The 24,523-nt window shown below is 48.0% G+C and overlaps 1 protein-coding gene and 1 non-coding gene across 3 annotated transcripts in view; one reads left to right on the forward strand and one right to left on the reverse strand.

Moving 5' to 3' along the window:
* Positions 1-24,523, reverse strand: part of LOC122376670 (neo-calmodulin-like) — a 125,755-nt gene that overhangs the window by 67,621 nt on the left and 33,611 nt on the right. The window contains exon 3 of one of the 2 annotated variants that reach the window (XM_043356594.1): positions 15,523-15,540. The exons of the other annotated variant lie outside the window; for it this stretch is intronic. Coding sequence (XP_043212529.1) covers positions 15,523-15,540 — 18 coding nt within the window. The remainder of the gene's footprint in view (positions 1-15,522; positions 15,541-24,523) is intronic. 2 annotated transcript variants of the gene reach the window in all.
* On the forward strand, positions 16,618-16,699 carry Trnas-uga. Its single transcript has one exon. It is a non-coding gene; the product is annotated as a tRNA-Ser (tRNA).

Raw genomic sequence — 24,523 nt, forward strand, 5'->3', positions numbered from 1 at the left:
GTTTTTGAGATATTCGCGAAAAACCACAAGGGGGGGTGTTCAAACACCCCCCCAGCAGGGCGCGGGTTAAGGAAAAACCACAGGGGGGCCAAAATGGCCCCCCCCAACGGGGCGAGGGTTAATTAACTTAAAAGGAAGATAGTGTTTTTTATTAGTTAGCGCTAGTGTCGGATGTAAAACATTTTGTCTATGCTAGACTGCTGTTTTTAAATGGGTTCTGGCTGTTGGCTTTTATCATAATAATTTCCAAATCAGGTTCGTGACCTCTGATTTAAAATAGGATGCTATCTTCTAAATGAAAAGATGGAAGCTTTCAAAACAACATTGAGTTCAAGTTAAGATCAAACTAATTTCAGGCAAGAGCTAGTTGGTGAAAGCTAAGAAAATGCCTTTTCTCAATGAGAAAATGTGCTCGTTTTGCCCCTTTGGCATCACCGGGGGCAGAGAGCCACATCAGCTACCCACACTGACCCGCCGCCCAGCAAAAAACCAGTGTCTAGTGAGGAAACACTTCAACTCATCGCGTCAGACATGTTGGGACTGCGGCGCCAGAAGTGGATCGTCAGGAAATGACGACATGTCGATCCTGGGAGCGGCATGGCGATCGAGTAGCGCCTCCCGGCCCGGAGCGACTCCAACAGAGCGGACACGGCTCCAAACCACCGCGGCGTACTTTATCGCCACAAACTTTGGCACCGTAAATAGCGCGGCGTCGACACGGGCCGCCAAAGAGGCACAAATCATGTTCGCCGGTGGACCCCCACTATGACCAGTCGATGACCACGGTCGGGTTCGTCGAACTGTGACGCACAACTCCCCGAATGTGTGCTGTTCTGGCGTCATCAATGGTGATTCCCTGCAGCCTAAGCTTCTTTTGCCTTCAAACTTTCAGCACACCCACAAAAAGGTGAATTTCTTCATGTCACTGCTCAAAATATTCGCGACATTTATGCTGATAAGGTAAGAAAATCTGCAAAGCCAGATCACGCTATAATATAGGGTAGGGTGGGGTAATTTGAACATGTGGGGCAATTTGAACATAGTGTGAAAAACACAAAATTACGGAAAATCCATAAGTGGCATGACAATAAGACCAATGAGGGAAATTATCGTAACTAAAAGGGCTATCATATGAACGGAGTTTAATGTTTCAGGGAATGAAGATGTTGACGCACAATGTAAAAAATCAATTTCGCAAGTAAAAACGCCTAAAATCACGTCATTGCAACTTCATTGCAGCGCAAAATCTTGCATTGCTAGCGTCTAATACGCAACGGCTTTTGTTGTACAATAACCTAATCAATGCATTCAATCCAAGAAATTTGCTTTTGAAACTTGTTTTTAGATATGGCAAAATAACTTTTAGCGTGGGGTAATTTGAACATAGTCTGAGAATTTCAGTCAAGACAGGGATAGCTCCGAAAAACAACGCTCCCAGTTCTTTTTTTTTTTGCCAATATTTTCGACCCAAAGCAGTAGCAGATAAGTGATGCCAGTTTTATAAAATTTACGTCTAATATCCGTCTAATGTCCGGCATTTTCGTTTATTTCCTTTCAAAAATGTTAAAGGCAGCCATTTGTCCAAATATGTCCGAAAATTACGCATTAATCAACACTCAAAACTGTCATTTAAATTGCTTATAATGTATTATTACCAGCCGAAAAGTGTTCATTATATTGAGAGCTTAACAAGCTTTCCATTCGCCAATCAATGCTATGCACGTTACTTTATAAAAAGCGCTGAAGTTTAGCAAGCCATCGTCCAATGTTGTCCAGTCTGCTACCTTTGTCCAGCCAATTCCAAATTGGACATTGGACAAAATCAGGACTCAAAATGTCCAGGGTTCGATTGGCACCACTTTAACAGATGCAGCAAGGTTGGGAGAGTTTTTATCGAACAAAAATGATAGACGTTCTGTTAATTGAAGAGAGGCGAATTTTGTCAACTGACCGGTGTGCAGCGTGCAGATATTGATACCCTGCAACTGTTATTTTTGTTGTTGTGTTGATTTTTCAAGTGAAGGTGTGTTTAGAATTGTTCTGCCTATTTGTTTATGGGTCAAACAACATCGGTGCTGGCGAGATTATCGTTTTTATGACAGGTAAAGGCAGTATGTTCAAGTTACCCCACAGTGGGGCAAATTGAACACACCGTGACTTGGTGGAGAAGTGAGGCTATGCTATTCAAGGTATGCTCGGCTCGTCCAAAAATGAGGCTTGCATGGTGAAAGCAAGTGACACTTGCGCTACTGAAGCAGTTTTTCTTCATCCAGGGTTGAGTTGGAACTTGGTACAACGGAGAAGACGTAAAAATATGTTCAAATTACCCCACACTACCCTAGCATACAGAATTTCGATCCCAAAACGTAGCAAAATGTGACATTGGAGCTCATTGACGGTGAGTTCCAGCTGCGCGCTGGCTCGACAGCTCCAGTCCCCGACACACTACACCTATGCCTGCACCCTCAGCATGATGTCCCCTCCCTCGCTCTGCGGCTGAGTGTGGGCCATGGCCGGCGATGGACACTTAGGGCGGACGAACAGGGCTGTGCCGGCGCTATGGACGGGCGGATGGGGGCGGGGGCGGTCGCATTGTGTCGGCTGGTGTGGCGCTCCTTTGTGTGGCGCCTCTGAGGGCGGCGGTGGGTGGCCCGGTCACGGAGGAGAGACTAGGGTGACCGGAGCGACCAGTCGCAAAAACGTCTCAGCTGCTCGACTCCCGCCATCGCCAGTACGTACGGAGAATACAGTGGCGGAGACTTTTAACGGGAAACGGCAACAGCCTGGTCATCCATCCTCGCCATCCTCAGGAGAAGCCCATCCGCATCCCCCCTCACGCTTCCCTTTCCGGGCTGGCGGTCACCTCCACCAGACAACCGGTGCAGTGGTGAGGGCAGGTCCACAGGCCACTTCCTCTCCGGGGTGACCGCTTGAGCGGAAGGATGGACTGTCTACCCGCCATCAGGCTAATCCCGTCCTACCGGGACGGTCTCTGCCGCTGAGGCGCACCTCGGTGGTCCGCACAGTCCGACGTCCCCACCCTATCCACATTATTCCATAGAGCTCTGCAATGACCTTTTCAGGCCGAAACAGCTCGCTCCCAGCGAAACAAACAAAACAAAGCAGTCTGGCCTCCTTTCCTCCTCTCTTTACATATCTTCATACCCTTCCCTATTTTTCTTCTCCCTTTCTCTGCCTCTGTCGCTGTCTCTGTCTTTCTGTCTCTGTCTCTCTGTCTCCTCTCTCTCTCTCTCTCTCTCTCTCTCTCTCTCTCTCTCTCTCTCTCTCTCTCTCTCTCTCTCTCTCTCTCTTTCTCCCTGCTCACTTTTTCCCAGCCGTTCTCGACAGCGCCCCAGACGTCGTCACTCCCCCAAGTCGTCACCACGACATTAGACCCGGCCGACACAGACATTTTACAGCTCAGTGCATCATGCGCGTCCTTGGACAGCTCGACAGTCGTCGGCTCTCGTTATCATCACTACAGTTTGGAGAGGATGACAGAAGGTCACCGTCTGCACTCTGCATTGTGCTGGGGTTGATGGAGCACGCGGAGGACATACATCACTTGGCTCATTGACTTCTGTTTGATCCGAGACACTACAGAGCCAAATGGGAGACAGGTCAGGACGAGTACTAAGACGAGTACTTGGTGCTGCACGATCACGATGCCTAGATGCATTCATCTCCGGTTAGGTAGGGTGGAAGCAGGGTTACTGTGAGTGATAGCCACATAAGCACAAACACTGTGCGATTGACCAGAGAGGGATGTTCTTCGTGCGGACGACTTCGTATATGTTGGTTGAGCTTCTGCCTTCTAACGTCGAGAAGGCGAGAGAAAGAGAGGGAGTGAGAGGGAGAGAGACAGAGGGAGACATAGAGGGAGGGAGAGAGAGAAAAAAAAGAGAGAGAAAGAGAGAGAGAGAGAGAGAGAGAGAGAGAGAGAGAGAGAGAGAGAGAGAGAGAGAGAGAGAGAGAGAGAGAGAGAGAGAGAGAGAGAGAGAGAGAGAGAGAGAGAGAGAGAGAGAGAGAGAGAGAGAGAGAGAGAGAGAGAGAGAGAGATAAGCAATGTCCTCGCTGCTATTCAAATGATCTGGGTCTGACGTTTCTTACTGGACCGGTTTCATGAGGAGCCGTTTTGTTTTTATTTGATAGTGATACGGAGCGACTGGAGGGTGAAATATTTGGCTCGATGAATAGCGAAGTGACCCAGATAGAGCGGTGGCCCCGCGACCCAGAGTAGCCTCTGTCGCATTTGCAGCGATCAATTCCAAGGAGCGTGGAGGGCTTCTTTGTTGCAAAGGCCGCATCGGGCAGCCGGGAGCTTGGTAAAGAGTGACATGAACCATGGCAAAGAAGCATCAAGAAGATGACGGACACCGTTCCGGGCGCAAAGTATTGCAAGAGGGTCGCTTCTATAGGCTCTAGCTATAGATACTGGTTGAGTGAGCAGTGACGTTTAACGTACCAAGTGCTATTGCTTTATTTGGTTAGCGTGAGTGCAATGTGCGATGTCTAGTTAGTAGAATACAAAGCACAGACCACCGCTAAAGCAATGTAGGGTTTTACCAATCTCAACGGTTGGCTTTGACTGGCGATTGTTTAATGCGGAGTGATCGAAAAGAAGATGTCAATAGCTAAAGTTGCAGCTGCAAGGGTGACGATACATATAAGCTACATTCAAAGTTTCATTGTAGTCTGGTTAATCGTTCCTATGCTTCAGAAGCAGAACATACGCATGACTGAAACCCCACATTACTTCTGCTGTGGACTGTACATACTTATGTGCTAATAAGAAATAAAGCACAACAAGACAAAAATTATTAAGCATACATTTCCAGCCAATAACAGAGGTGGAGACAAAACTGCATTGAGGATCAATAAAAAGAGCACATCGACTTCAAACGAACTGCCACAGCTTAATAACGGTAAGCATACGATATACAAAGCAGAAAGTCTTTAAACCTACTTTAAATTACGTCTCCCACCCACCCATACATTCTGAGGCCGCCCCTATCGATGTCAATGGCATTGGATAGTGATACAGCCCCGCCCCCTCTGGGGCTGGGTGGGCGGGGGGTGAGGAGGGACCGGGCGGTGCCCCCCCCCCCCCCCCACGGGTGACCGGACGTGCTGACCGCGCCCGGGCCGCCCGGCCAACAGGAGACAATTGCTGACTGGCACACCATCCCACCGATCTCGGTTTCCAATCAATAGCAGTCACGTATGACGAATCGCCGTCCGATTAGTCACTGGGTCGGCCATGCGTGCAGGGCGTCTGCCTATGGCGGCAGCGGCCGGTGGACAGCGGCCTGATGGCTATAGGACCACCGGCTGGGGAGGGCTGATGGCTACCTCATCATCGGAGGGCAGTGGTGGGGTGGATGGAAGGGTGAGCTGGGGGTGGGACATACACACTCCCTGATTTTGCTATTAGAAAAACAGCACCTGGCAATAAACGTCTGCAGCATCTGCAGACATACATTTCAACAAAATTAATCCACTTCTAAATAACTAACGATAAAACTAAAAGTCGAGAAAGGAAGAGGATATGACGTTAAGATAATTTGAAATAGGTGATAAAGATCGATATGTGAATAAAAAAGTAGGTATTTATCCCCCTCCATACAATGTTCCTGTGTTAAAGCTAAGCATGCAGCAAACATGCATACAAAACAAAAATATGTTGGCAAAGGAAAATAAAAACCTAAGCCATAATCAATACCAAGCGATGTTATTATGCCCGCCTCTCTCTTTCTCATGACACCTGCCACTACCGCAATCCTGTGAGGGGGTATTGGGGTACAGGGGTCGTGTCAGCCTCACTGCCGGCGGGTGGCTGACTGGCGGTTCAGCCATATCGGCCCCCGCGTCCGGCACGCGCGTCCACTTCGGACGCCGTAACCGAGTAGTTTACACGGCCATGGAGCGGGGTCCGAGCGACATGAAACCGTCCCGGGGCACGGCAATCGGCCAGTTAGCGGCACGAGACGGGCCGTGCCGGATATTGTTAGCGTCATCAGACGACTGCCGGACGGTGGCCGAGAGCAGTGGTGAAGACATTTCAGCTGAGGAACGGGATTCTACGGATGACTAGGTATACAGAGACATGGTGTGAGTAAAACAATTAAATTTTTAACTCAGAAGCTTTTAATGGTTGACCTAAAATGATCTTTATTCAAATAACTACTTTTGCATTTTGTGAATGCGCCTTGATTGGTATAGCGACGGTCGAGTGATGTATTTTTAGCTACACGTAGCCATGTTTTGGTTAAAAAAAACTTTTTTTATATCGCTGAGAGGAAAGCGATACAATATCGCGCATGATCACCGTATCCCGACATAGGCTGCCTTTCCTGAGCAGATCACTGATGACAGACAATCTGTATGCCAGCTCCTGCTTCCCTTCCCTATCGTCGGGCTATATGTGGATCGTGGCAAAAAAAGGGGAGAATGAGATGGCAATGTCACAGATCCGCTATACGCCCGTCTGCCACTTGGCTGATACGGCCTTGTCTGCGCCCAGCCATGAGTATCATCCCCTTAATATCGCCTAAAAGCTGGCCGGGAATCAGGTCTGCATCAGCCCGATATGCTTGAGATTATTAGTTGATCAATCGTGAACTCAGGTTCTGTTCCAATCTATGTTTTCTCTTAATCAGGAGCCAATTTGGATCGAACTTCAATATTTAAATTTCCTGTCACCTGTGAAAAATGAAATGTCACGTTTTTTAAACGGTGACAGATCGCCAGACCGGGCTTTATTTTATACATTCTTGATGCTTTTAAAATTAACAAAAAAGGTAGAGGCAGTAAAATATTCAGTTGGAATAAAACGACTCGGTGACAATGCTGTCCTGACAAAGACAGCCGGCTTCTCTCTCCAAGCGCCATACAATACTGGCGGGCCCACTGAACAACGAGACAGCCCAGTCATCTTTCCGAGTCTCTTGGCGCATAAAATGCGGCTTTTTCAAACAGAAGGTGATGTCATAGAGAACAGACACCCGTGTCAGTTTCTACAAAAAGGAAGAGGTCAACGAAGTAAAGGTCACAAGGAAAGTAAAATAAAATGCTGCGAAACGCTCAAATCGCAGCAAAGCAATTTGTAACCACTCAAGGTAACCACTCAGCAGTGGCACGGTGGAAGCAGGAAGTAGGGGAAGTTGGGGGAACGCCGAAGACTTTTTTTCTGACGCCCGTAGCACGCAAGGTAGACAACATACGCTATTCTTGTTGGCGTCATTCGAGAGGCCAGTCTTTTGCCTTTCAAACATACCAGGCGCATTTGATGAATTCGCATACCGTTAAGCGCACAAACTAAAAATATCAAAGAAGTGACTTTTTCGGCGTTGCCCCGGACTGCGGGGAAAGCCGAAAATGGGAGAAATGATCTACGGGGAATGCCGACATTGATGTTTTGCCATTTTATCTCAAACTTTATCCAGAATTCATCAAAGCTGACACACGTTTCAAGAGCTTGAGGACGCGGTGCACACTGGAAGTTATAATTATGTGATATAATAAGAAAATGCCAGGTTAATCATTCCTTATAGGTAACAGGCCGTTGTGTCGGTTGAAAGTGTAATTTGTGTGACTAAAAATACGCGTTGCTATTCTACAGCAGTAAAGTCCACGTAGCGTGCTTTTAACACGTGCGTAATCGCACGTTTTCGGCATTACCCCAGCCAGCCATACTTTCATTTGCAGGCCCATAACTTTTCAACGTGCTGTATAAATTTCAAATAGGCAGCACACTTATGCAAAGACATGCTAAAGATTACTTGACCGAATTGGCCAGACAAACGGTAGCATAATGAGTAAAAAATGCAGCTTCAAAGGCGCATGTAGTACAAGGGAAACGTACCTTGAAAACGCTCTTGGCGCCCTCACAGTCGAAGTATTCCGAATGACGACTCGTAACAAACATGCGATAATTGTAGTCACTTAAAGGAAATAGTTCACTTTCCTGAAATTAGTATTTTGCTATGGATTTATGTTTTTTTATGCTCAAAATGATCAGAAAATAAAACAAAACGTTTTTGTAAAAAGGATTATTTTCTATATTTTAGTATAAGAAGAACTATATTCTATATAAAATAATGTTTGACGCGGAAGCTTATTACGCCTTGACCAATCATATTGCGTAGGACAAACCCATCGGCTGTAAGCAGCATTCTGATTGGCTGACGATGACGTGACTGCATTCCTCAGCAAGGCACGCATTCCTCTGCAAGGCACTCTTTTCGGAACGAAAAATGGAATATCTTCGTCTAGGGTGATCGTTGGGCCGTAAAAGCTTCTGATTTGTGCTAGTCTCAGCGCAAGCAACAAAACTGCTATTCTAGTTCCAAACCCCATGTTAAAAGTGAACTATTTCCTTTAAGCTTCAGAGCATCACTGACAGGTGGCATCCATGTCTTACGGTTTTCGAAATATCTCGAATTTCGGCTTTGCCCCAACTCCGGCATTGCCCCAACTTCCCCTATATCCTTGCTTCAACATTTTAAATCAACTATTCAACATCAACTGATCAATTCTATGAAATCCCGAAGAATCCCTCGGTCCCTCGTTGGCGCGTTGAGCTGTTTGTTTGCTCCGTTTCCTCCCCACCCCCGTGGTGCTGTCACGCCGTCCGTTCCAAGGAGGCCGATGTTTCCACCTCAGTGTCCTCTGAGGGGATCGGCTGTCTGTCCAGCCGATCCCCCCTCCACCACCGCGAGTGCGCGGTGCCGCTCCGCCGCAAGGACCATCGCGCCCACCGACCCAAATGGAGCGGCAGGGAAGTGACACAGCGGTGGAGAGGTGGCCCGAGGAGCGCCGAGAGCCGGTACCGACGGGCGCCGCAGCCGGCCCGGCGCTATTGTTACGGCTGACCCTCCGCGCCGGGCGGAAGGACTGGTGAGTGGTGCGGTGCGGGTCCTGGCGCCGCCACTCGTCACTGTCGTAGGGGATGTGACGTCACCAGGAGGTGTGACGTCACTAGGTGACCAAAGGTTGCAGAGTGGAAGTGAAAAACGGGGGCACGTGTGAACTGGTCAATGGAAACAATCTGAACTCAGATGCGTCCCACATTATGCTCAAAATCCAGTGAAACATTTACAAATTGTTCTTAAGTGTCCAAGAACAGTTATCAGCGCAGTTGTCTGCACCAGTACGGTGCGCATTATAACTGAGGTAGAGCTGGTGAAAATGGCTCTTAATAGGTAACAATTATACGGCCAGACTGCACTTGCAAGATAACATCGATAAATGTTGAATAAAGCGATCAACGGGCAAAAGGCTTCCTGATTCTATTCGTCCGCTTTTTTGGGGAATCCTTTCTGCTGTCTATCGTTATAGTTTTTGCATTGGATTACTAACGTCTCTCCGTGTCTCCTTATCACGCAGACGCTGCCAAGTCGGGTTGTCCAAATCAGCAATCCAACCCTGAACGAGCATAGCAAATAGGGCGTAAAATTGCATTACCATTGCTCTAGATTCGCGAGCATAGAAAAGACAGCCATACCCTGGCCGAAAAAAAAATCATTACAACCTACTATGTGTTTGGTAGTCGCTGTTGTGTTCGCTAACCATTCCCTAGGTCCTGCACATAGTTATGATCATGTAAAAAATATATTTTTAAGTATAGCTTTCATGTCATCCTCCCAAATCAGCACACGTTTAAAACATATAACATGTACAAAACATATACAAGTTCATTGCGCTCAATGCAGTATATTCCCTTTAGCAATACGCTGTCAAAATTATGATAGGGATTGAGTCACCGACTTACCGGGGCGAAAAAGACATACAATTGTGAAAGTCCGTCTTCAAACATCACATATTTTTCCTGCGTTACTCGCTTGGACAGGCATGCGTATGCGTTTCCGTGACAATCGCTCGATACTTCTTTTCATAAGTTGGTCAGAATAACCCTACAAGGAAAATAACAGCGGGTTATTATGATGCATGCCAAACTCTTTAATATTCTGACTGAACTATTCACATCATTCGAAGTCATGGTAGCTGAAAATTTTCCTATAATGATCGAAATTACTTGCTCCCATATGAATTTCAAATATCGTGAGCATTTACATAATGATGGCATAGGCGGCGGAACGGGGAGGGCACCGGGGCACCGTGCCCCCTTTGAATTTGGCATTTTAACATAAGCCCTATGGGCGTTGCATGGAAAGAATGGGACCAAAAGTCGGCAGTGTCCCCCCCCCTTAATGGAAGGTGTTCCGCCGCTACTGAATGATGGAACCAATGAACAAAAGTTTGATAAACACGTGAGGCGTTACTAAACGTGCAATAAAAGCACATTCCTATAACAAACCATGCAAATGCCCTAGTATCACGTGCAGGTCCTCCGCGGGTGGATGCACGGCAGGCAAGGGTTGAGCCAGCAAAAACACCCTGCCAATCGGGTCTCCTGGGACCGGCCCTGTGTTCCATGTTCTACCGGACTGGGTGGTTCCGGTCCCAGCTCTAACGATGCTGCATAGCGTCACGGACGGGCCGCTCACGCCGCAGTTTTCCGCTAATGAACTGAAGACACGTCCGACTCCGGGGGCGGCATTAGGCGCTGGCGAGCGACCTACTCCGTCTGAGCCCGGGGTACGATTATACGGCAACGGCTGCACCCGAGGACCGGGCTGTATTGTGAGGTGAGGGGACCGAGACCGAGCCGGGCGGAGGGGCAATCGGGCGCGAATTGGACGCCGTCTCAGCTGGCGCGGGAGTAAAACCGACATCAAACCGTCGAGTCGCCTCCTGACGAGGACCGGGAGCGCCGGTGTGCGCCAGGGGTGCGGGGGATCGATGGCATCGCGGGCTTTATGAATAGAATGGAGACGGAGAGGAAGCATTTCAAAGTCACAAAACGACCGGTCCCCTACAAAATTGAGCCACCACTTGGACGGCGTTGCATTAATATGAGCTTTGCGTCACACCAAAGCATCTCCAAACAATGTTACTTTGTAGGTAAGACTGACATAATAGTGAGCTTATGAACCGTGGGGCATCCAATCATGCATACAATAGCAAAAAATCAAGCAGCGCAACCGTCAAAACCTAAGTTAAATGGAATGTAGCCGTTACCTTTTTTCATGTCGTTGAAGTTAAACGCGTTTAGAGTTCAGTTAGAGTTAGTTAGAGTGCGTCATGTAAGTACACTGAAAGGCTGGTAGTTGGTGAATATACATAGGTACGTAAAGAGTCCGAGAAATCGTAACAAATGATGTAGTGAAAAGCTGAAGATAAGGAGCACCAGAGCCACTGATCTCAATGCATTGTCATGTCACGAGTGTGTGTACGGGCGCCACGAATCCATAGACACGAGACGGCACGATATTTTATTCCAATTGGTGCAAGGCCTTGGCAAACACGATCGTGTTGTAGTCCGAAGACAAAGCCGATACTGAAGATAACACATTTCGTCTCACTGAATTATTATTATTATTTATCATTGATGAATTATTATTAACGTGAATGGTATCGGAAGTTTCACGACGATCACCGAGCCCACCCTTTACTGAAAACGCAAGTCCCCTTAAAACGTCAGAGTCGCCAAGTCACAAGATGGAAAAGTTATATTATTCAAATTTATTCACCAATATGCTTAAAAAACAAACAAAGAGCAATCAAATAATGATCACACTCGTCGTTTCTTATTAGCCTTTTCTCATAGATTACTGGTAGACTAAAATTTCAAACAGACATGACTTTAAATTCTTAGAATTTGAAGGAATTGGGTGAATTAGCTAATTGTCACCGTGATCAGCCAAATTGTTATCAAGCGATGCAAGAATCAAAGTTTAATCATAGGGCCAATCAATTCTGAAAGCTTTTTCCATAGACGCAATGACACAGAATAACTTTTTTATATTCGTCACGTAGTAACGCCACCATCTTTTTTCTCGCCAATATCTTACGTCAGTGCTAGCAGCGTATTACGCAAGAGCTAGAAATTCCTGAAGAGTTGCGATCACAACGCTTTTAATGTGAGCCCGCAAAACCAACTAATTAGTGTAACTACTCACCTGTAAACTGGCGCAACGTGTCAAAGCAATTCTACTACATAGTACAATCCAAAAATGTGGCAATCAGAGGACACGACCTACTGGTGATGCTGCCGCTGCAGAAGTCATGCACAAATGGTATTCTAACATAAAAATGTGGATACAAAATGTTTCCACTATCATCCTTTGCTGTGTGAGGACAATGGCTACGATTGGAACTCACGTCACGGGGATCCAACATTTCCTGAAAAAATAGACATAAAGTGTATATCAGCTGATTGCAAAGTATACACGCATGCTCACTTCCCACCAATTTTCTAGTAGTCTAAGCATATCCCGTTATTCCGTTTATTAGCTACGACCATCCTTCAAATTATTCCTTCAATGTTTCGTCCAAGAATTCCCATGGACTGGTGCATGATTTCCTCTGCAGACTACAAGACGATCCCCGTGGATGACTAATCACTAATGCATCCAGTTACGAGACAGCAAGTCCATAAGGCCGAAGCACGTTTACGTTCAGGATCTATGTAAACAAGGGACCAAGATTACGAAGGCTGGAGAGCATATCCCCGCCCAGTCAGGCCCTTTGTCTAAACGACACCGGTCGGGGGATGCCCGATTGGCTACTGTGGGACTTCATAAGAAATAAAACAATATAAAAACGACTACGAAAGAACCAAAATTTGATGGGCCGGTATAGACGCGTAGCGTGTACTTACTTTGCTATACTTGCGCATCGAAATTCCAAGACGTCGCCTAGTGCATACACGGTCGCCCCCAGTCTCCCCCCTCCCCCTACCCACGACCACCCCAGCCTCATCCGCCTCAGATTGACGCCACCAGGAGGACGTGATTGGCACCCCAAAACGACGAGAAACATCCCGGTCCCCCTGACACATCAGAGGCAGTCTTTTCAGGTGGCATCTGACCCAGATCTGTCACTAATTTGAGCAACGCCCCCACGATTCTCCCCCTCCCGTTTCCCATCTCCCCCACCCACCCCCTGCCCCATCGGCCATCGCTCCCCCTGTCCCCACGTCCCAGGCCGTGATTGAGAGTCATGCTGGCCGGTGCCGAGCGACATGTCCACTCGGTCGGGCATTATAAACGACGCACACCGCCACGGCCCGCGCCCGCTCCTGTCCAGATGGACCGTGGGAGGCAGAGTGTCGGCGGCGGCACTCAAGGCCTTTGTGCGACCCCCGGCAGCCCGCCGCACTGCCCAGCGGCCCCTCCTCTCCTCATCACGCCTAATGCGTGTGATGTAAGGCGTACTGCTGTCGGCCGAAGGGAAGTATTCCACAGTTCACAAAGCAGGTAAAGATCCAATTATGACGCTCAATTTATTATGACTGTTCATGAACTAATAAAAGTTATAATATTGCTGCCGAGATTATTTACGAATCATTGGTGGTGGTCAAGTGGTGTTTGAAGAAGATGTTCTAGGTTTAACCCTCGCCGGACCTATTGGTTTTCTACATACGCGCCGGCCGAGGGGGGGGGGGGGCGGGTACGACCCCCCCCTCGCCGTTTCGCCCCTGGTGGAGCTAGCGCGTCGCGGAAAAAACGAGCGTGTGCGCCGTTACGAGACGCAGAGATTGGTACCCGATTTTAAGGTCCTAGGTCAACCGGTGACCTCTGAGGTCAGGTCAAGTGCCCCAGGGTACGGTTCAGTTTTTGGTGAATAACTTCGCAAAAAACGGCCGCAGAGCGCCGATTTTGGCAGCATCGTGTTCGCCTCGCTCAGGCGCGTCGAATGATATACTTTTTGTCCGGGTCAGGTCAACTTGGGGTGTTGACCTCAGGTCAAGGTCAGGTCAGCACCCCCAGGTCACGAAGTTGGTCGAAAGAGGTCATGTCGCATATCATTCGATTCGGCAGGCCTTCCTGAGTCCATTGGTGCCTTTCCCGACTCGCTAGCTCAATTTGATCAAGAGTTATTGACGAAAAACTAATTTGACCTTGATGACGTCATAAATGACGTCACGCAAGGTCAACATTGCAAAAGTGACGCATCTAACCTTGCAAGGAGTGCATCAAATCACGATTCCGTGTGCTTGAGATAGTTGGAGATCGTTCCCGGCGCCAGAATAGCAGTTTGAATTTTTCCCCATTGACTTATAATGGTGAGGTCACGAAAATGACCTGACCTCATATGACCTTTAGGAAAAATCCGAGATATACAAGTTGTGGGACTCATAATGGATACTAGATCCTGCAAGTTTCATTTCCCTGTGACATCTCCTCTGGCAGTGAGGGCGTTGCGAAGTTGCGACATCTGAAGACCGTGCAGAGGTTCACTTATGACGTCATAGGTCAGTGACCTGACCTGACCCAAAAATGCGGTTGGTGTCAAAAGATGCGGCTTGGATCAAAGGTCAGGTATGCCAAGTTTCAGCTCTCTATCGCCAGCGTGTTCGGAGCTATCGCGAAAAAACCCTATGGGGGGGGGGCGGCACCCGCCCCCCCCCCCCTCGGCCGGCGAGGGTTAAACATCCTCTTGAATCATTCAGTCATCAGGTCACAGGTGCTCCAATTCCAGAAGTGTAGCGCTAAAACTCTAAACGTATGTCTGTACAGGTGGGCTAGGCGTTCAGCATTAGTTTTTGGCTTTACGTGTACCTAATTCAACTGCATGCCTCCAATTGAATGCACATGACAAGGTTGAAGTTTAGGAAGGTGGTGTGTAAAAAACGATGATTTTGTTTGTAAGTACTGCAGTTTAGACGAATTTTACAGTCATATATTTACTACTTATTAGAGTGTACACGGAACAAGAAAAGCTAAACTAGAAACTTCAATCTTACAGCTAGCTACTCTGATAAATAATTTGTGCCTACCCACACATTTTTATAGATCATATCCGAATACATCTACGAAAAACAAATATTACACGTAATTCAACAATGTCATTCATCATGCACCCTATGTAACATGTATGTTGGAGTACAGCGCTCAAGCATCCACATTCCACATACTTTCCAAAATATGTACCTAAGTTCAAATCTGGCTGCAGATCATACATTATCACTAGCGGCTTTTGAATTACTAACATCTGATACTCACCTAAAGGTTCTTGGAAGCTTCTCCAAATTACTGACTACGTGACCCAGAAACCTACTCGAAACTACTCGACAGCTATGTGGCCTTGTGCAATGCCCAGGTTTTGATAAGCATACTGTGAATAAACCTTCTAAGCAAAGAATAAGCACCAGGGCCTGGCCCCTCGAGTCAGTGACAGTCAGTGAGTCAGTGACAGTCAGTCAGTGAGTCAGTGAGTCAGTGAGTCAGTGAGTCAGTGACAAAGAATAAGCACCAGGGCCTGGCCCCTCGAGTCAGTGACAAGTGATAAGCACCAGGGCCTGGCCCCTCGAGTCAGTGACAAGTGATAAGCACCAGGGCCTGGCCCCTCGAGTCAGTGACAGTCAGTGAGTCAGTGACAGTCAGTCAGTGAGTCAGTGAGTCAGTGAGTCAGTGACAAAGAATAAGCACCAGGGCCTGGCCCCTCGAGTCCTACCTGGGGCTGGTCCGATGGCTAGAACGAGACAGAAAACAGTCAGTGGCGCACTCAGTGTCCAGTATACAGACATAAGAGTCACACGATCGTATATACATACACAAGATGATGCGGGTTCGGTTTTTTGTTGCGTTTGAAACGGCGTGGACTGGGAACGGCAATGTGCATTTTATAGGTTGAATTGCCCAATTAATATTGCTACTTAGCAACCATAAAGATAAGAAAAATTGTTCTTATCTTATCTCATATAAAATGCTAATGATAAGGTAAGATTATCTTATCTTATAGGTACGGCTGATTATCTGTGTAAGTTCGCAGGTGAAAGTACATACGCATCTGACTCTAAAATACGTAGAAGAAAAGTCAGTATGCAAAAGTTTGTACGCAGAAGTGTGACAGCGATAACGATAAGTACGTAGGGAGAAATAAAAAGTATGTAATGCGTATAACCCCCCCAACCTAACCTGACCTGACCTAACCCAACCCCACCTGATCTAACCTAGTCCAATCCGACCAAACTGAACCCAGCATCACCTTACCTTTAGCTAGCCTAACCAAACATATACTTTTGTATCTGCGGACTTTACGCCCTACGAACATTTGCGATCCGTACATGCTTCGGTACCTACTTAGTCCGCACTCCGCAGCCTATGCCCCCTCATTCTGCCTGGCCCCTGGGGGCCACTTTCCCGATATCTCTACAGGTGGCGCTGCGGTAGGGCTGGCCACAAATTGTAGAGGGCACCACACTACGGGAGCGCTACACGGCGTCCCGGAAAGAGCATCAATGTCAGAAATAGAATGACAATGTTTTAAAAGCATAACAGAAGTGTTAGCGACTGTGCTGTCGTTGCCATTCACCCACCAAGGCGGAACACACGCAACAGCTTTTTCATCTTAACAACATTATTACTATCAAAGTGAGCAAATCTGATTTCAGCGTCATTTGGATGTCAAGTTGTAATCAGCAGTCAGCACTCTATCATTTCTTACCCAAAGAATCAGATAATGATTAAAACAAAGTACAGTAATTTACTGCTAATTCTACCAAAAGTCAACAAGATTATATTGTTGCATTTCAGCACTACTTTTACAGCAGTCGTGGCCGAGTGGTTAAGGCGTTGGACTTGAAATCCAATGGGGTCTCCCCGCGCAGGTTCGAACCCTGCCGGCTGCGTAACTTTTCGCCGTTTTAACCCTCGCACGACCAGGGCCTCGTTTCATAAAGCGAGTCCGTAACTTACGCCAGTTTTCGGGCTTGTATTGCAAGCGCATGTGAAGAGATAAATTTATTTCCCCTTCTCCCTTCTGTTCTTGCTTGCAAGATAAATAAATTCAAAGCACCCCTACACTCAGCGGCGTATTTAGAAAATCGCGAAGGGGGGGGCCAAGGGTTTGGAGGGCGCCACCTCACCCAAGGAGGGCGCCATACGGTCGCGAGATAAAAAAATCGCTCAATGGGGGTTGGGGGGTTGGGAGGCGTTTTTTACCATGCCACCAGTTTTTTTTTTTGCGTAACCTCGTATAGGTCGTGCTGCATTGATTTTGCATCGTGTGTATTCATTATACTCCAGGTCACAAAAGGTCAAGTGTTCTTGAAATGCTGCGCCGAAGGCGCGCGAAATTTTTGAAAACAACCTTTTCCTCCGCTTTTTAGGCACGCCTTTTATACGATCACTGTTCAAAGCTCCTCTCGCTCTTTTACCAAATTTGAAGGTGTAAAAAATACCTAAGGTTTGGTCGGGCCGCTGCCACACAAACTGTACAGAAAGCTTGGCTCATGGGTGTCGATGTATAAAAGTTTATTGGCGGTGGCATATCTACGCACCAGATCACCGTATCGGATTGATACCGGAGCGCGAGATGCGTAAACATCATCCAAATTACCTCAGACCAGCCTTCATAGCCTTCTCACAGATGCATACACACAGTGTACCCACATAACCAGTTTCAATCACCGAAACTTCAGATGCCTGCTGTTGCGCCCGAACCTGTTGACAATACTTAATCGTAATCCATATAGATGCCATGATGCACGTAAAGTAGGATCAATCCGTTAAGACCAAAGACGTGTTTTATGCATCGTAGAGCGTAGATAGTTTTGGTAGGTATAGATACTTCATTCATTGTGCTGAATGCACGTTCATTTGTGGCAGTTTTCACAGGCAAGACATCAACTATGTGCAATAGAACGACTAAGTTGAAAAACATGCCAAAGGAGTAAATAAATGATAGGAGGGCAGCGATCAACGGATGTTGCCAATAGGTAGAAGGGCTGCGATCCACAGGAGGGCACTAATAGGTAGAAGAGCCCCGATCAACATCCCGAGTTTCGACAGTAGGGCACCGATAGGTAGGAAGTTGGCGAGCAGCAGGAGGGCGCCAATGGATAGAAGGGCAGCGATCAACAGGAGGGCACCAATAGGTAGGAGGGCGCCGATCAACAATCAACAGGAGGGCGCCACCAGGTAAGAGGGTGGCGAGGAACAGGAGAGCACCAATAGGAGGGTGGCGATCAACAAGAGGTCGCCAATAGGTGGGAGGGCGGTCATCAACTGGAAGTCGCCAATGAGCGGAAGGGTGACGATTAAAATGGGGGTGGCAATGGTGAGGAGGGCGCCTTTGCTCAAGAGGATGACACGAACAGGAGGGCGTCTGTGCGGAGGGCGCTGGTCAACAGGAAGGTGCCAGTGGATAGGAGGGCGGTGATCAACAGGAGGGTGCCAGTGGTTAGGAGGGCGGCGATCTACACGAGGGCCCCAATAGGAGAAGGGCCCCGATTAACATTCAACAGGAAGGACTAGGGAACCAATAGGTAGGAGGGCGGCACTGAACAAGAGGGTGCCAAAAGGGAGAAAGGCGGCCTTCAAAATTTCACATGAGGGCTCAATAGGTAGGAGAGCGCCAATAATTATGAGGACGCCGATCAGCAGAAGGGCGGCAATGTGTAGCAGGGTGGCGACCTACAGGAGGGCGCCTTCGGGTGAGAGGGCGTTTATTTACAGGACAGCGGCTTACATAGGCGACCACCGTTACGCTTAGAGAGCTACAGCCTACAAATGTGGTTGGAGGGCGCCCGAGGGAGCCCTCCAACCGTATTTGGAGGGCGTATTTGGAATGGGCGTCCTCCGAGGGCGCCCTCCATCCGTATTTTCCCTGTAAACACATTCGCGATTGGAGGGCGCCCTCCAGTCGCGATTGTTTTTCGATTCGATTATATCACAATTGCATTTGCGATTGGAGGGCGCCTTCGGCGCCCTCCAATCGCAAAGGGCGCCTTCGGCGCCCAAGGGGGGGGCCATGGCCCAGTGGCCCCCCCCCTGCCTACGCCCCTGCCTACACTACACGGCGTGGCGGACAAACAAACAGACAGACAGATGGATCCTGTTTGAACCCACTACACGGTTCAAACATCACGGACCGTTAATGAACACGGTTCAAACTACACGGAGCAACACATTTTTCGACATTTTCGTATTAGACGACCATATTTGACAAAGTTGGTCCGGCATATTTATAGCCATATTTGACGGCAAAAATAGCGCATGTGGACAAATGTGGCGCACTACGGCAAACGCGGTGCATTTGTGTCAGCGCGTTGAAAACTGTCTTTATTTACCGGTAATCAACACTGTTTAGCAAAATAAATAAGCTGTCAATCCGCAAATTAGAGGCACCCGCCGCCGATCGTCATGCATTTTAGTTGCAAAGTCCATCAAACCCGGCTGCCGATGCCTTGAAGACTGAGCAAATTTGAGAGGAAATACGCACTTTTCCAGGGCGTGCCACGTGCGAACCATCCACCCCCCGGGACTCGAAACACGCCACTGCACGTGCGCGTGACGTCATCAACACCCTGCGAAAATTTCAGCCCCATCGACCGCACCGTTTGACCTGTGCACGGCGTCAAAGCACCCCTCTGCACGGTGCAAACAGACACACAGAGTTTCATTTCACAAATAGTATAGTCCCGGTTGACGGTCCCGGTTCAATTAGTTTGAACCGGGACCGTCACCGACGCCATCGTCCAGGCTGACCCCGAGCATGAGCACTCCGTCAATCGAGGCACCGGATGACGAGTCTGCTGCGGGGCCGCCGCTGGACTCAGTGGCTGACCCACCGGACCACCCACCACCACTGACCCCTGCGGACGGCTGTCGAGAGGAGCTGCGCATGACACGCTCGCGGTCCTCTTCCCTGTGCTGTCCCGGAGCGTGCGCGTGTCCGACTCTCAACAGCAGGTCCAGGATTTGAGCGGACCGTGGCCTGCTCAATGCTCATGTAAAGTGTGAATTTTGTATGCGTTCTGCTCTACACGTAGGCAGTTGATCGCTTTAAAGATGTTGCTGTGCCGATGCCGAATGGATGGGCTCATGCTTATATGATCAAATCAGTCACGGGAAAAAAAAAATTCAACGATTCAAACTATCGTCATCGCTTCACATGTGCTTGAAATTCAAGACCAAAAACCGCCGTAAGTTACGGACTCGCTTTATGAAACGCGGCCCTGGCCATTTCTCATAACACGAACGACCAAGGGGGGGGGGGGGTTGTTACGGTCCCCCCCCCTGGCGTTTCGAAACGGAAGGTCGTAGAGCTTAGCGGAAAAAAACCAACGGATTGCTCTCAACGAGATCTCGCGATTGGTGGTATATTTTTTGGTCCTAGGTCAACATTTGACCTACTTTTGACCGGTCAAAGGTCAAATTTTCGGAAAAATAGACTTTTTTCAACTTTCGGCGGCGATTGCGGCAAAACGGTGGGAGATATCGACTTGAAACCTTCACTATCGTGTTCCTTGATCAATTCTCTATCGTTTGGTATGTATTTCGTTTCCCTAGCTCTAAAAATGGCGCGTTGGGAACGCCAGAAGTCGGCAAGGTCACAGTCGGCGGCAGAAATTCGAAAAATCAAAATTTAAATTTTTGAAATCTGATTGTATTTTTGGATTTGGAAGGTCCATTTGCTCCCTATAGAAGCTAATATTGCTGCATATTCCCATTGAGGTGACAAGAATTAGCAAAATAGTGGTTTGGGCGCCTTTCAAAAATAGTACCGGACGCTGTTCCTCTTGTGACGTCATAGCTCCGTGACCTGACCTGACCCGGTCAAATTTCTTATACCATATGATAGCCAATACTTGCCCCAACATGCATGGGAAGTTTCATCACGATCCATCAACCGATGTCCGTACCACCGGCAGGAAACCTCGGGCGTTGGCACTCAGTTTGTGAAAATCCGGCCGGAGGCTGTACCTCTTATGACGTCATAACTCCGTGACCTGACATGACCCGATCAATTTTTTTTCGGCAAAAGATGCGCAAAGGTTGCCCCAGAGGGTATTGAAAATTTCAGCCCGCTACGACAAGCCGTTTAGCGTGCACTTCGAAAAAAACTCAGGGGGGGGGGGTTGATACAACCCCCCCCCCCTAGGCGTTCTAGGGTTAACGTTTTTATGCATACAAGAACGACCTGAAATCCATGATGAATGAATGATTAGGGAGCCCATTATAAGGACTCAGGAATGCAAATCGCAAAGCACATTAAACCGTAATGTCATACCGTAAGCAGAGCATATCAAGCACTTTGGAAAAGAGCAGCTCTCAGTAAATAAATAGCTCATTCGCAGCCACCGTGTGAGCATAGCTCCGTATGTTTCAAATAGACAAGCCATCATCAAATATGGCTGTGATTCTCGCTTCTCCCTTTAAAGATCCTATGTCAACGCATCATGATTTCCGGGAAAAATGTCTGATCGACTGGGTAGATTTCATTTTTAATTAAGTGGCTCAACAGCTCATCAAATTGCTTCAATTTCAAACACAATCACGATGTTAACCGCTTAGTTTCATGGCAAACAATCATTCATTGTTCATTCATTATTTGATAAAACAACATAATTTATCACACAAATCCAGATAATCTCCATTACTAAATTTTGTTTTTGACAGTGGAAGGCGTAAATAACAAAAAGTTGATTCAGCTCAACGTACACTTATATTATGATAAGGTAGGTATATTTGATCATATCCGGAACGGAATAATCTATCCGAAATAATTTTTGTATGACGCAATGCAGCGTCAATCTGCTCCAGCGTAACAAATGCTGCCGCAAAAAGCTCGCTGACGACAGTCTGTATCCATGTAATGTCACGATCTAGAGACATCGGTTCCGCTTTATTGTGCTGTTATGCACCAAAGACGAGCGATGTCAATGGGCCTACCAAGGAGGAACCACGAAACAATGAGGTATGTACAAACAATACAGATCATATCACACGGACCTATGGACGTCACACGTCGGCTGCTGAAAACCGCGGCATGTAGGCCGTCTCCTCATATTGGTGACGTTATCGCTGCCCCAAATCTGCCCCCTCGCCCCCCATCCACCCTACCCCCCCCCCCCCCCACGTCAGGAGGCAGGACACGTGCCATAGCAGACCGCGCGTAATGCCCCGCATGGTTTATGCATTTAGACGGGCTGAACTCTGGCCAGACCGGCGGCAAAATCAACAGCTCGAATGCATGCCAATGCACTCGCCGGCTGAAAGAGGACGGCCGGGGAGGAATCGGAGAGCCGTCCGGAGAGACTTAATCGGAACGGGCTGAGGGGTGGTATCGCGCCCAGGTAGGAGAGTGGATGGTTGAGGGCGGGACAGCCTTATATTCGAGCTCGACCGTGAGGTGGTGGCTATTTGAGAACTCCCTGTCGGTAGAAACTACATCAGACGTGATAACATTGTCATGTGGTTTAAATGGTTAAATTGTAAGAGGAAGACGTATCTATTTAGCTCATAAAGTCAAACTCAAACTCTGAGTCCGAGCTCATGACTCCAGAGCCCACTGAGTCTACATGCCTCCAGCATGCTGTGTAAGCTGAAATGGGTTCCGTTAGGGAAAATGGGCGGGGCGCTGACGCCCGATTGCACTGGCCAAATGGGCCAATCATGTATCAGGCGTAGTCAGACAGGCCACCGGCATCGTTAGTAACGCTGTGTGGCATACGACGGATGGGAGAGAGAGAGGGACGCGGGGAGAGGGAGGGAAGGAGGGAGAGAGAGAGAGAGAGAGAGAGAGAGAGAGAGAGAGAGAGAGAGAGAGGGAGAGAGAGAGAGAGAGGAGAGAAGTAAATACAAAAAACATGGAGATGGAAACAGAGACAAAAACAAAGAGACAGTTACAGTAACAGTCTAAGGCAAAGAAACAGCGACAAGGAAAAAAGTAAAAGAGGAGAAAAATAAGGATAGATTTTATTTAAAAAAAATAGGGCGATAAAACACGACGAATCGGCGAAAAAATCGCCTTTATAGAGACCATTAAATAAGTGAGGACGGATACCAAAAAAAATCGTATAGATTTTTCACGATCCCCGATAATCCCTCATGCTGTTAATTGCTAAAACTTTTCGCTGAATAAAATTAAAACATAACACTGAAGTTTTCCAAACTCAGCTCTCAAGACGCGGGGACTCACGAAGTTCGACCTCATTGTAAAACTTCGCTTTAGTACTCGATCAGTTTGGAGAAAGAGAGCTGTTGGCCGCATTAATTTGTGGGGTCTGGCCCGTAGCTAAGTACTGGTATCATATCTTTATGAAAGATTAAGCACTCGCTGAATAGCACACAAGCCTATGGTATTGGTGATGCATGTAATGAGAGGCAAACCTTTATAAGATGAATCTCCTAGGCCTTATAATTGTCTCTCACAAGATAAATAGTTTTCTCTCGCATTACTTTTTCATGCGTTTCAGTACCTACCTCAAGAATATACCATCACGCATATGCGTCACATTTCAATGCGTCACCTAGATCAATCTTTAGTGGGTATGTGCCGAATGCCAATTTATCAGACACAGAAAGCTGGTGAAAAATGAAACCATTTTTTAATGTATTTTTCCGAAAAGTCATATCCAGTGATATCCAGATAAATGCATAATCCGATTTGAGCGCTATGTAGCTAGGAACAGACGGAAGCATCTCCCAGAAGAGACGCCGCAGTTCACTCGAAACGGCAAAGTACCAACTACTTAGTGAACTACTTGAGCTTGAAAGTTACGTGGGCTTTGGCGACGAGGCTTACGCTGAAGGACGGGTTGTTGGTCGAAAAGTGGTGTGCCTGAGAGTCGGTAATGGGCTGGGGCGCGTGGGCGGAGGTCAACTGTTTGCCGCCTGGGTGTCGGTAGAAGGCGGGTGTGTCGGTAGACGAGCACCAGGGAGGTGTGCGCCGGGGCTTTAGTATTGAACGGAGGCGGTGGCAGGGCGTCCGCCGACACCACTCGATCGCACTCGTCTCCCCGGGGCGCCCACCCGTCATCCTGCCGAGCTCACCGAGCCCGTGGCCGAGCCGGCTGGCTCGTCTCATTTTAACCCTCGCATGTGTAGGGGGGGGGGGGGTCGGATGGACCCCCCCCATGGTTTTTCGCGAATAACTCGCGTAAAAAGCGGCCGATCGCGACGAAACTTTCAGTACCCTCGCATTGATCAATTTCACACCTACCCTGAAAATTTCATGACCCTGACCCAAATGACCTTTGACCTGTGACCTCTTTTCCGAGACCATGTTTGGCCGGAATCGCGATTTCGCGTATGTCGGCTCGCACTAGCCGCGTGTTTGCAAGCTTTTCGTGGTTTCAAACGTTCAAACATGTGATTTGATGTTACTCCCGTGTGTGTCAAGGTCACCTGAAGGTCAGGTCAGGTCATTGACCTTTGGTGACCTCGGGTGACCTCGGGTCACTTTTTCGAGTTTTACATGTTTCTAGGCTAGTTTTTGGAGCTGAATTCGAATTTAGCAACCATTTGAACATTTACGAAGTAGTTTTGGTGACTTCGTAACATGTTACGAAGCTGTCAGAGGCGGTTGACACGTACTACGAATACCCGTCACGACGCCTAATGGTTGACCTGACCTGACCTGACCCGACCTGGTCTAAATGCTTCAAGACATCATCTGTGATCAAAACTAACACGATATTCGTGATCAGCACCCCGAAAAACCCCTT

This window comes from Amphibalanus amphitrite, unplaced genomic scaffold, assembly GCF_019059575.1.
Source record: "Amphibalanus amphitrite isolate SeventyFive unplaced genomic scaffold, NRLGWU_Aamphi_draft 000042F_arrow, whole genome shotgun sequence".
NCBI classification, from domain to species: domain Eukaryota; kingdom Metazoa; phylum Arthropoda; class Thecostraca; order Balanomorpha; family Balanidae; genus Amphibalanus; species Amphibalanus amphitrite.